This window comes from Zerene cesonia, chromosome 18, assembly GCF_012273895.1.
Source record: "Zerene cesonia ecotype Mississippi chromosome 18, Zerene_cesonia_1.1, whole genome shotgun sequence".
Lineage (NCBI taxonomy): Eukaryota > Metazoa > Arthropoda > Insecta > Lepidoptera > Pieridae > Zerene > Zerene cesonia.
In genome coordinates, this window is record NC_052119.1 from 2,708,227 (window position 1) to 2,720,330 (window position 12,104).

The 12,104-nt window shown below is 34.8% G+C and overlaps 1 protein-coding gene across 2 annotated transcripts; it reads left to right on the forward strand.

Annotated features, from left to right (window-relative positions):
- The first annotated feature begins 1,573 nt into the window (after positions 1 to 1,573).
- Positions 1,574 to 12,104, forward strand: LOC119834118. 2 transcript variants are annotated; one of them, XM_038358407.1, is made up of 3 exons: positions 1,574 to 1,799; positions 7,273 to 7,658; positions 11,430 to 12,104. In XM_038358407.1, exons 1-3 carry the CDS (start codon positions 1,733 to 1,735, stop codon positions 11,874 to 11,876), a joined length of 900 nt encoding a protein of 299 aa, XP_038214335.1. In that variant the 5' UTR covers positions 1,574 to 1,732; the 3' UTR covers positions 11,877 to 12,104. The 2 variants fall into 2 exon arrangements, with proteins under 2 accessions (XP_038214335.1, XP_038214336.1); XM_038358408.1 differs by lacking the exon at positions 1,574 to 1,799 and adding an exon at positions 5,211 to 5,466.

The window sequence follows — 12,104 nt, forward strand, 5'->3', positions numbered from 1 at the left end:
TTATTACGTTGGAAACTGTGTCTCCGTGATGCCAGTTAAATGTGTATTGATTGTAAGCGATTATGAACATTGAATGGTTTATTATCTGTCATAAAAAGTGGGCAATTACCGTAATTCAATTAAAGAAATTTGTTTTTTGCTTTGCAATAATTAAGAAATAAACTTATGTATATTGTATAATACTAAAAAAATATTTTGAATTTAGTTACTTAGATAGAATTTCTAATAAAAATTCCTTTAATAGAAGTTGAATTGTTCGATCATTATACTACTTAACGTCTGCCCATCTATCGTCTAATATTCATTAATTCCGATGTTATTCTAAAAGTAGATAGTAAAGACATTACCATTTATTTTCGTAGATACATATTTTTAGTTTTATTTTCTTGAAATGAATTTTCGATTTTAAAAGTGCTACACAGCCATCACGTTGATGAGTTCAGTTAATGCTATAAAGTATGTTTTTACGCGATTGTGTATTCTATTTCGACCTTCAATTCAGCCTAACACCAAGGCGCTCTCATAAGTTTTCTTATTTAATTACTAAACTATATAAATCATACCAGTATATATTTATAATTACAGCGAAATCAGTAAACAGATTGACCTATTTTCCTGTAACCCTGATGACTGGCGCGTAATTTGCTTAAATTTGATAAGTTTGAAGTTCCAGCATCATCTGTACGTAATAGGCGAAGAGATTACACGAAGCGGCCAATCAAACAGGACTATTTTGGGATTTAAATCGAGAGGCGGAACTCTCTCGGAGGCGGGATGATAGAATAAGCAACTCCCCCGTTGAAATTGCGAATGAGTTTCGCTCTGTAGCTGTCAAAAATCTATTATAAACTGTGGTTAATTTTAATCGTCGTGTGTTAAGTACGTATCAAGGATTCAGCCATTATTAATATTGAAAGATGTATGTGGAGACGATTAAAAGCATAATGCTCGCATCAAGACTATTTTTAATCTGCGTTTTACTTACTACATGGCGAGTGTGAATATACATGTTAGTTCGTTTTTCAATGCCGAATCTATTGAATAAACAAAATGAAATAAGAACAGGATACTTTAACGTTCACTCTTTGGGTTTATATATTATTGGGAAAGGTCGCTTAAGATTTCTTAATATTTTTAAACGATTAAATATATACACTTAGATAAAACACTTATGAGAGACCTTACTCAGATGCTAAATGTTTATAACATAAACTACGTAAAAAAAATGTATTTTTTTTTTTATTAAGTGTAGTGTAGGTATTAATAGAATACGTGACGCAGCTTATAGCTATAAATAATATTTGCACCAATTTCAATTTTCACACATCTATCCAGGATCCGGTTAGGGAACACATGTATCAATTTATTTGAACAGCGGATTGCGTAATAACATATGCCCGTTTACGCTCTGATCGCGCGCGACGTCGTATCTGTGACGTAATGGCGGGCCCTCTGCAAACAATCGGTTTTTTGCACCCTTTATCACAGGAGCGCCGGCCAACTACATAAAAGCCGTGGAAATCCGTTCAGGACATACATTACACGTAACGCGGCGATCTGAGCGTAACCGCACAGAGCCCTCAACGCGGTCCGAAAGTCGTAGACAACTTTCAATTATTTATTATTTATTCATCCTTTTTTTTGTGTTTATGTGCCAGTGATATTAGATACAGATTACTGTGTCATCGTGCCAAAGAGTATTTACAACTGTGATATAATTGTAACATCAAAGATGATAGATAATTGTGCATTGTGCATTGGATGTTCATTGAAGAAAGCGCCGGCAAGGACATCTTACGGTATATATTTTTTTTATTTTTGTTAATCAGTAAATAAACGAAATATCTTTGTCATAATAACAGCTTTTATCTACAAAAATAATGAGATCATAATTATGACCTATTTCGCATTCAGCAAGGGAAATTATCAATAAAAACTGTACCTGAAACTTCATTGCGCACGCGCAAGTACCTACTGAATATTTAATATTACAACTATAACAACATATATTTTATCCAACAATATTAAGATATAAATTCTTTCAATTATTATTAAATCCAGGAAAAGACGCCATGAGGATAATGTGATTATACAAATTCTATCCCCGATGAACGTTTCCTGTAACAAAAAACATTATTTTTGGACCGATATATTACTAACATCAAAATTTCATTCAAAGCAATTCCGCCGTTCAAGACTTTAATCATACACGTACAGAAAAACTATCGTTTTACAATATTAAATAAACAAAAATAAGCGTCATCCTCAAAACTCAACATTAACAAACAATAACACAGTATCATAAAGTATATACAAACATTTCACATACAATTACTTTCAGTTGCATTTTTTTTGTCACTTGCCTAGTCTGTGGTGTAAGTGGGTAACAGATGGAGCTTCACAATAGTGTGCAAGCTGGCTTTGATTTATATTGCGGCAACAATGCTATTTAGTTTTAGCGGCCGCGGAAGCCGTGTTTGGTTTACGGTAAATTTAAACGAACTAAAATTATCTTTGGTTGCATTTAATACAATTTTAGGTAAACAAATAGATGGATAAATACCAGAACTTCCTGTCAATTATATCTATATAAGTATACTATCAGGTGTCCTCTTTAACCCAATCAAAACAGAAAATTAATATACATTAACGAGCTCATATAAATTTATGAGTAATAACAAGAAATATCCCATCCGAGACTCGATACCGCTCTTGTAGGTTTTCAGACGCTTTCCATCGTGACGTGGTTTTCGCGAAAATTTGGGAAATCCGTGACTCATCGATGAAACAACACATTGTGGAACTTAATTCTTTAGTTAAGTAGAACCATCTAATATCGAAGCATTTTACATTCAGTCGTGCATCGTGACTCTTTTGAACATTGCGGATCTCCTCATTGGTTTTTACCTTAGATAACCTATTCGCACGTCATTTACTCTTCTTTTTATGAAAAAGCAAGTCAATCAGTCACGTAGTAGGGTCATTGTTCTTATAATTGCACCATAATTCCTATGTAACTATAGGACGTTAAAAGATTCGCAAGCACTGTCTTCAGTCGTCAGTATTCAATCTCCATCCATCGGCAATCAAAAGATGCCTTCAGTCAACAATTAACCATTATTACTTTCAACAGATAACATTTTATATTCACGACACAACACTCCGTAAAAACCTGACGATTCGTTTGAGTAAATGCACAGAACACAATCGCCGACCGGAAAGCCTCTACTTAAGCTAATTACAAACTCATTTTCACATAAAAACTACTAATTGACGAAAGCTGTGTCATCATGTCACAAGATGGAATGACGATGGGAATCTCTTTTGTGTTATCGTAAAAACGCTGTGTCTACCCGTTATTAATCAATTTGTAACAAATAACGAAGCTTCATATGAAAGGATACATGCGATACCTCTAAAGCACCAGTACAATCACACCTTGTTACTTATATCTTGAGATTACCACATAACCTACTAATCTACATTCCTTCCGTTTAGAAAAAGTACAAAAGTAAAACTTTCGGGAAGTGTTATTAATCATGGACATTATAATCTTCTATTGACACTATCAATAAGCATTCGAGTACAATGGCATCTCCTTGTTAACCGCGGGACAAAAAAACGTGTCAATGTAAATAAACCAAGTGCCCGTTCAATGTTTATAGCATAAACCACATACAAGTAATGTTTCTTGAAGACTATCAAGAAAAAAAGTAGTAGGTCAAACAATACAAGGGTTATTTTATTGCATGTGTAATTTTTATGAATATTGTATCACAACAATCGTTCTGGCGTCTACGTAGGAGAATCTGGTCGACTATCTTTCCCATACTTCAATACTTTTTTTTGTTTTTAAAGTTAGTTTGTTCAAGTTTGTTCTTTTGCGTCGTGTTCGCATCGTTTAAGACCGCGCAGTAAAAAGAAAACGAAAGCTACTTTTATTGTGCACCTCTAAGCCAAATATTTGTTTTATAATTTGAAGAGAATATTTAAGAGTCGAACAGCTAAATAAATCACGATGTTGTTCCTTAGGATAATCGAAGATTATTTAAATTGTATATAAAAGAATGGACTTACGTGTGAATGTCCTTTTAGCAGGTTGATATGTTCTCCGTGGACGTCGCTGAAATTTTAATATGGCAATTGTCTATGTAATGTTATTGTATCTGTGCCCATTAAACTTAAAATATGTAAAACGTCAAAACGTGTGCTTCGATAACAAAACGTGCCAATAAGAACGAAACGATCATTACAAGCTAATAGATGAATGATATGTGTTTGTCGATGACGACTGCTCACTGCTATCGATAAGGCTTGAACGTAATCTCCGCAAATGTGTTAATCTGTACTTAGTTTACGTAAAATGAAATTAACTACGGAATTTAATGGCGTTGTAAATAAATTTAAGCATCAATTATCCGATAGGGCTTTAAAATAATATTCGTAGACCAGAATTGTATTTAATTTCCGTAACATTATACTTTTTCTAATATTATACATTCATAGAATTTTCACCAAAAAACAATTAAGCCTTACTGTTATTTCTAAAATTTATTTAAGGATTAAAAATATAACACTTAACCCTTTTCCATTATATTAGTTTTTTAATTAGGTTTGAGACTCATAATACTAATTGCGTACATACCACGCGGATGTTATGGTAGTTATTATATCACCCGTGATTATTTCGTTCGATAATCATTATTTTGCTTGACGTTAAGTAAAAAATGTCGCACACGTGCTCGCCCGCGACTAACGTCCGATAAAAAGTAACTTTAGGATAGACTCATCGATGAATCAGCGTCGAGGTCTAACCGAATAATTGTTCACTTGCACAAGATTTAGAAAGCGAATGGCGTGGAGATGATAAATTATGTAAATTTGTTTAGTATAATAATTTACCACATTTAAATAATCAGTCCACACGCTAGCAATTTCTTTAAAACCGTTCGATATAAGTTTTAAAACATCCGAAATGTTTGCTTTTCTCAAGTGAAATAATCCTATTAGGTGAGTAATGTCTATGACGTAATTTAGATTGTGATTTAATATCCATTTGGAATTATGAAATCAAATGTGTATCGTTATAAATGCGATTAGAATATACGAATGCACGTGGGCGGCGAATAATTACGTTAGAAGGATGTCTCTGACGGGGTCGGAGTTCGCTTTCCGGCGGGCGTAAGGGTTTTCGCATAGTTTGAGTGGCTATTTCATGTACGGTGCCGCATTTCGGTGCTCATTCAACGAGCGACGATTGCCCGCGCGCCGGTCTCGCACGCTCTCTCGTTGATAACACGTAACTCAGTAATGGTCCTGTGACAGAATAAACCCCCAGTGACTTGTGTATCGTGTGTTTTGTGAATTATCATCGCGAAAAATTTCGATCGGAAAATTATTCATATGAATATGGACTTGGCTAAAGGAGCTACATCAATGCGTTGTTCATGGATGTCTTTTTAACTGGTGTGTGAAAGCTTGTTTTGGTGTCATTTGTCAAAACAATATTAAATAAATAATAATTGATGTGGGTAGATAAAAATCATTGGTATCGTAATTATAATCAAATGTGTTTGTTTACTTATCGTGTGACATTTACAACTTAAATGAAATATATACGTTACAGGATTTAAATAACGATGTGCGTTTAATAGTAAATAGGTTTATAATGTTTTCCAAAATAATCAATCTATATTAATTTAATTTGAAATTTTCAACATAAAAAAAAATCCAAACCATTGCTTAATATTAAAATTTAATTGAGTACGTGTTCAAATGCATTGTTATTATTAAGAATCAATTGGTCGATCAGTTTTGAATGTTGACAATACGAATTAAGAAAGAGTTTGGTTTAGCTGAGCGAGCAATTCGTGTGGGAATGTACAACAAACGCGCCGGCAGATCAAAGTACTTAATTGACAGCAAAACTTTAAGACACAAAATATGATACATATTTTTTAAACATATCCTATAATGTACATATATTTTTATTGCCTCTGTCGAAGCTACTCTTTATTTTTCCAAACAATTTACTAACAATATCGCGGTTATCTATAAAACCAGTTGGGAAATCCCCACGGAAAATCACGTCAGAACCATAGCATCAGTTTTCGTTGTAATATAGGTAAGCATTGTTTGTCGGGCACAATCTGTGATATAGAAATCAGTGGTCACAAACAATGGCCACACACTAAAAAAGTTCTATTCTCTGCTGGTCGATTTGAACAAATAAAACGATTCGCGGCTCCCGTTTTTATCGTAAGGCTGTATTGACTTAACACACATTCGATTGTCAACGACACCGATTGACCTAATGATTCACTGACCATAAACCTCCGCTTATCATCGTTTGACGTAACAAATGTAATAGGTAGCGCCAGTTCCTGTATTATGTGTTAGATTTAATAATAACCTTTTACATTTTAATCGCAGTTCTCGTTACTAGACACACGTAATGTTACATATAAGCAATTATTTTACGGAGAATTTTTCATTTGGAATTCACCGCATACATTGTTTGAAGAAACACTATTTACAATTCAGAATAAATACTCGTAGCCATTTACTTGAATGTTATAGTGTATTCATTGAGAGCAATATGCATATTTACAAAACATGCTTGTGTGCATATAGCACATCCAATGGTAACTTTCTATGTTTTAGCACATGGCTTACAAAGCCTAACATAGCACGGGCTTATCTCTTAAAAAGTTTGAAAACGTCGCTTGCAGAATTACGAGTCAGTGTTCGAACATAAAATATGTTTTATGAGTCGGCGCAAACATCAAAACCCTCAATAACAGTCAAACGATAAATCGAAAGAATAGTGCTTGCCATTTTTGAGCAATTCCACAATGCAAGTGACGCTCCCACTGACTTCGTATTCAAAATTTATTACGATAAAAACTCGTTCACCGGAGGCGCAACTGTTGAAAAAAATTACGTGCGTGTCCCAACCAGCTAATGGTCGGTGAGAAAGTCGCCTGGAGATGAAGATTGTACGAAGCTACGGGTTTATGCACATCATGTTATGGTCGTAGGAGTGCGTTCACTAAAATCACGGAGGTTATTATTTTGTATGTGACTCCTGCGCGGTCGTAGTTATGCAGCGCTCGTGTCTGCGACGGCTTTGTCGAACAGAAATATTTAAGTGTACGAGATGGCACTAAGTTCTTTCGACCTTCAACTTTATAATGAGTTCATTTACATTTAAAAATTGAAAATCTAGCTTGCAAATGACGTTAGCACTCATATATGACTTCCTTGTTACAGGTTTTCCCAAAAGGCTATTGGTGGCTGCATCCGTAGTTGTTATAATAGCCATGTGTATAATGCCGACTGAAAGTGCCAGCCTGCCTCATAAGAAACGCCATCAAAGACAGTCAGAAAACATGGCGCAACTTACCAAAGATATGTCAGCATCGCTGAAACGACCAAAAAACCTCAGTGTAGAGAATTATAAAATCGCGACTAGAAAAATCAAACACAAGTTAAGGAACACGAAAAGGTTCTTCGATCAAGATAAGAAAGTATTGAACGAAACAAAAGAATATCGGGACGGTATGCCGTCTTGGCTGCCAGCTGTAAATTTTGTGGACATACATTTCCACGAGTACAGATCGTCGAGGAAATTTGGGAAATCGATTTCAGAACGAAAGGTATGTACTTTTAAATTAACCAAACATCGATATCTACTGATATTACGTAGTAGATAGGTATTTACTAAACTGTATTAATATTCTGTCACAAATTGTGATTAGGGCTAAACCTTGAAAGACGAGATAAATATTTGAAGTGAGCTTTAAGCACTCTGACAGTATAATTACCCTAGCCCGCTCATTTCGCGTCTCGAGGGTGTGGTGGTCCAGCCCATTACTCTTTTTGTTTTCTCACTGTTTTTACATGATTTTTAATTTATTTTTGCCTTATTTGAGACAAAGAATCCCTTGTATATTAGCTCGGCTCGAGGCTGTACCGTTGCAACTTAAATGAGGTTTCGTCGGGCCAAATTACATGTGGCGGTCTTTGTACCCCGTTTATTTACTTCACATTGTACTTAAGGGCAATAACTAGAAATATAAACCATTAATTTTGTCCATCGAGTTTCGTATTTTAAATCTTTTTTAACAAATTTTCAAAGATAGTTTTTTAGTCTCGTATTTTATTACTTACAATATTCGATTAAAAATAGAAAACGTATTAACGTAAGTAAATAATTAAGAACAAAAGTAAGGTAGTGTTCATACCCAATGAATAATGACTACAAATAAATGTTCGATCTTATTGTTGAAATACCATAATAAGCGAGGGAAAAAGTTCACGTTAGACTGGTGGCAAATAATTCTGAAGCTTTTGTGTAAGCACAGTAAGAGCACAGTCAAAGTATCCAATTAAGGCTTTCGTGGAAATTTGCATAGATGGATACCGACCGGCCACGCACGCGATCTGTAAATGCCAAACAACTTATTTAAGTTGAAAAGAGATACTTTAAAATACCATCTATCTTGCGAAACTCATTACAACGTTGTTAGTGATTTCTTTTTGTCATGACACTGATGCAGATTTATTTAAAATTTGGTATAATTATCGAATCTTTACAATATTTTTATATTTATATCTAAATTTCTGATTAGTAAATAACCCTGGCCATATCACATTTATCCAATTTTCGATCGAATAAAATTACAAAATTTGTAAATAAGTAACGCCTTAAGTCTCAACAGTGGTATAAAAGAAAGCAAACAATCTTGACTCACACCGACAAATTGATTGTGTCAATAAACCTTTTATTTGCAAACGGCTTCCACGATAATTAAAAAGCTTAGGTGCAATAGCGGTAAATGAGTTTTTCTTTAAATATTCATCGTAACACCTCCGCTTTTAAAATATCGACAAACGCATTGTAACGGATCTTTCAAAGCTTTTATTATTTACCGAGCACACATCTGGACCGCGACTTTCTATTACGTATTCATATTGGACACCCACTAATTAGTACACAAAAGTAAATGCGACACGAGACAATGAATGTGAGCATACAGTGTCCGATGTCCTTACACACAAGAGCTTTCTGCCTCGCGCACCATCGACAAAATCGTTTTCTAGCATGCCAGTGTCGAGTCGCCCAGTATAAATGTCAATGAATATTAAATAATTCTTGTGTATGTTTCGACAGTTCGTCAATGCATGCCCACTTAAGAAATTTAAATATTTAACTTTGGGCAAAGGAAAGCGTTAGAATTCAAGTGATCTCAGCATCGTTTGGGTCTTAGTTGACTTATTGACAATTTAAAAATTAAATACCGCTTAAATGAGATGTTAAACTAGAGCCGTGACTGAATCAATGTATGGATAAACCTCGAGTATAATATCGATGATTAAATTAAGCTTTAAATAAATCACAGTAAGCAGCATGCGCATAAAATATTAGAATTCACTTAGAAACTAAGGCTTGGTTTACGCGTTCTCCGTTCTTCTACATAAAGGACTAAGTAATCGCGTCGTAAATAAGGATTATATATTTCAGCGAGCAAAGACTAAAGGGCAGACATTCCACAGATGTTAACACGGAACGCTTTCACGGTGACAGAGCCCGAGAGCCGCTCATACGTCTAAATGTTTGTTCAGTATTTACGATTTAACAAAACAACACGAAATGTTAAAAACACATTATTTGTCCAAGTGAGACTAATGTGGACTTACGATTCCGGCGCAACGCGTTTGTCTCCGACACGTTTCACAGGTTAAGCTCAGCTCTTTAATGCGAAAATACTGCTCATTGTCGGGTTTTCAGCTTTATACCTCGCCATATTTGCTCTCAGGCCTCGGCGCTTTTATTATGGCACTCGACAATTTCTTCCCTCACAATGCCCTCATCGTGGCAGTTTTATGAACCGTAAAAGATTAAAGATCAATTTTAGAATCGCTCGTTAATAGCCCTTTAAATTTCGTTCAAAGCTGGGCCAAGAATCGTGAATCACAATTCATGAATGATTCAGACGAAATATAATTAATTAAAAGCGGCGCTTCGTCTAGTGGCCATTGAGTTATCCCGTTCTTAGAATGCTCAATGAGATGATTTCATTCATGGCTTCGTTCAGGCAGACTGTTTTCCTGAAACGTTACTCACGGAAATTCGACACGATTTTCAGACCATGACATAACGTATTAGTCAACACCGTGTCGCATACGTTACAATTATGTATTGAACTTGATCTGGTAAAAGGAAAACAGTTAATTTGCCGCATTCCTGAACAGACGACACTAAATATTTTGATATTAAATTGTAACTCCATTATTAAAACCTAATTATATTATCAATAAATAATAGATATTATTAATGTATTTAGATAGAAACCTATCATTACTTTAAAATTATTATACAGTGATTGCTTCAACTCAGGAAAATTGTCCAGTAGCAATAAAAAGGCAAATATCTGCCTTGTACTAACGATAAAAACAATGTAATATGCAACAATTGGCGTAACCGGTTGGTCCTGTAAACCGAGTTTTGTCGGACATCCATCATTGTTGTAAGGACTCGTGCCTACTGTGAGTAATATTGTCGTAGGACCGTTGATTTATGCACCTTTATGTGAAAGCTTTCACGAACATTTAGGCGGTAAAGCAGTGTCTTAGAACTTATCTAATACGCCAACTACAACTACGACTTTAAACAATCAATTTCTTTGTTATATTGCATAACTTATATCATACAGATAGCGGTGTGTTGAATAAATGCCTTATAAACAATCCATCGTGATGATGTAAATCTGGTACTAGTTAATTGCAGTATTATAAATTGTTGAATGCTTGTCCTTCCTAATCTATAAACGATTAACGGTTATGAAGCTTATGTCATTCATCGATCTTATAATTCTGTTGGTTTCATAACCTTAAAATCTTGAGTGAACATAAGAAAAAATACAATTTAATAAACTGTAGGAATTTTCCTTAAATATCAACAATATCGAACGTTGAGGATATTCTTACAGTATTTTATTAGGTAGGTACCTAATTGTTATAGAAAGACAGAAAATAATTTCCAATATCCAAGATAAACCATAAATTCTATTAAATAAATATAAACTGTGTGCTGATTGAACAATACTTTAAACAAATCAATAAATTATAATCTCGTTGGAGCTTTTTGTTTATATTAAAGCCACTTATGCCGGCATATTGTTTGTAACTGAATAATGCCATTCCAATAGTTACACGGATCAAGACACTGGATCATATAGCCTCGACACCAATTAGCCACGTCGTTAAATATTCACGATAAAGGGCTTTATAGAGACGCACGTATTATTACACCACATTTAAGACCCATCTTTCCAATATAGCATTATTAACACAATTGAATAATAGAAATTGTAATGTCTTGACTTTATGAATGTAAATCTAATCATTGTTTTCTTTTGTTACAGTTTACCTATCTGATGCCGAAGCTATACAAATCGTTGCGAGAATACGAAGTGATCTTCAAAAGGCTACGCAACGTACAAGTCGACCTATCCGACGATCCGTTTAACACCTACGTCGCAACCCGAGGAAAACTGTTAGCCGACACGTTAGACCGGCTTTACAGCACCATCGCTGAAATAACTGAGAACATGGTGGCAGTGAACATGCCCGTGCCGGCGTTCGATAAGGGCAAGATGAAATTGGACTCATTGGCCATGAAAGTGGACGCGACGCAGTGTCTCAAAAACGACTACATTGCGTTCAGGGGCTATGGTAACTTACTCAATAATTGGTATTCGGAATTCAAATGCCCACTCAACAAGAAAGATAGGAAATGCGCAGATTTCCACGCGAAGCTGAGAGAAAAGAGCAATAAGCGGCCGAAGAATAAAAAGTCGAGTCAAGGATAGACTTTTTGTATAATTTATTGTTTGTGATGTATTGTCGCTTGTACTTATTTATTGTTAGATGTAAGTGTTCGCTCTCTGACGTGTTATACTGAGTTGCTCGACGAAACGTTTTGTTGATTAAGTAATGGGTACTCGCTCTGTGATATTTAGTATTCTCTAGTTAGTGATTTTAATTTATTGAACTAGTACTTAAGTTTAATTTAGTTCCTCTGTTTCTGTGTACCTATC

What these genes read in the sequence shown, in the direction of transcription:
- LOC119834118 (XM_038358407.1), top strand. Translation starts at nt 1,733, where the DNA reads ATGATAGATAATTGTGCATTGTGCATTGGATGTTCATTGAAGAAAGCG. An exon ending in GCCGGCAAGGACATCTTACG is followed by an intron (nt 1,800 to 7,272) that starts GTATATATTTTT and finishes TCCTTGTTACAG; the next exon opens with GTTTTCCCAAAAGGCTATTG. An exon ending in AATCGATTTCAGAACGAAAG is followed by an intron (nt 7,659 to 11,429) that starts GTATGTACTTTT and finishes CTTTTGTTACAG; the next exon opens with TTTACCTATCTGATGCCGAA.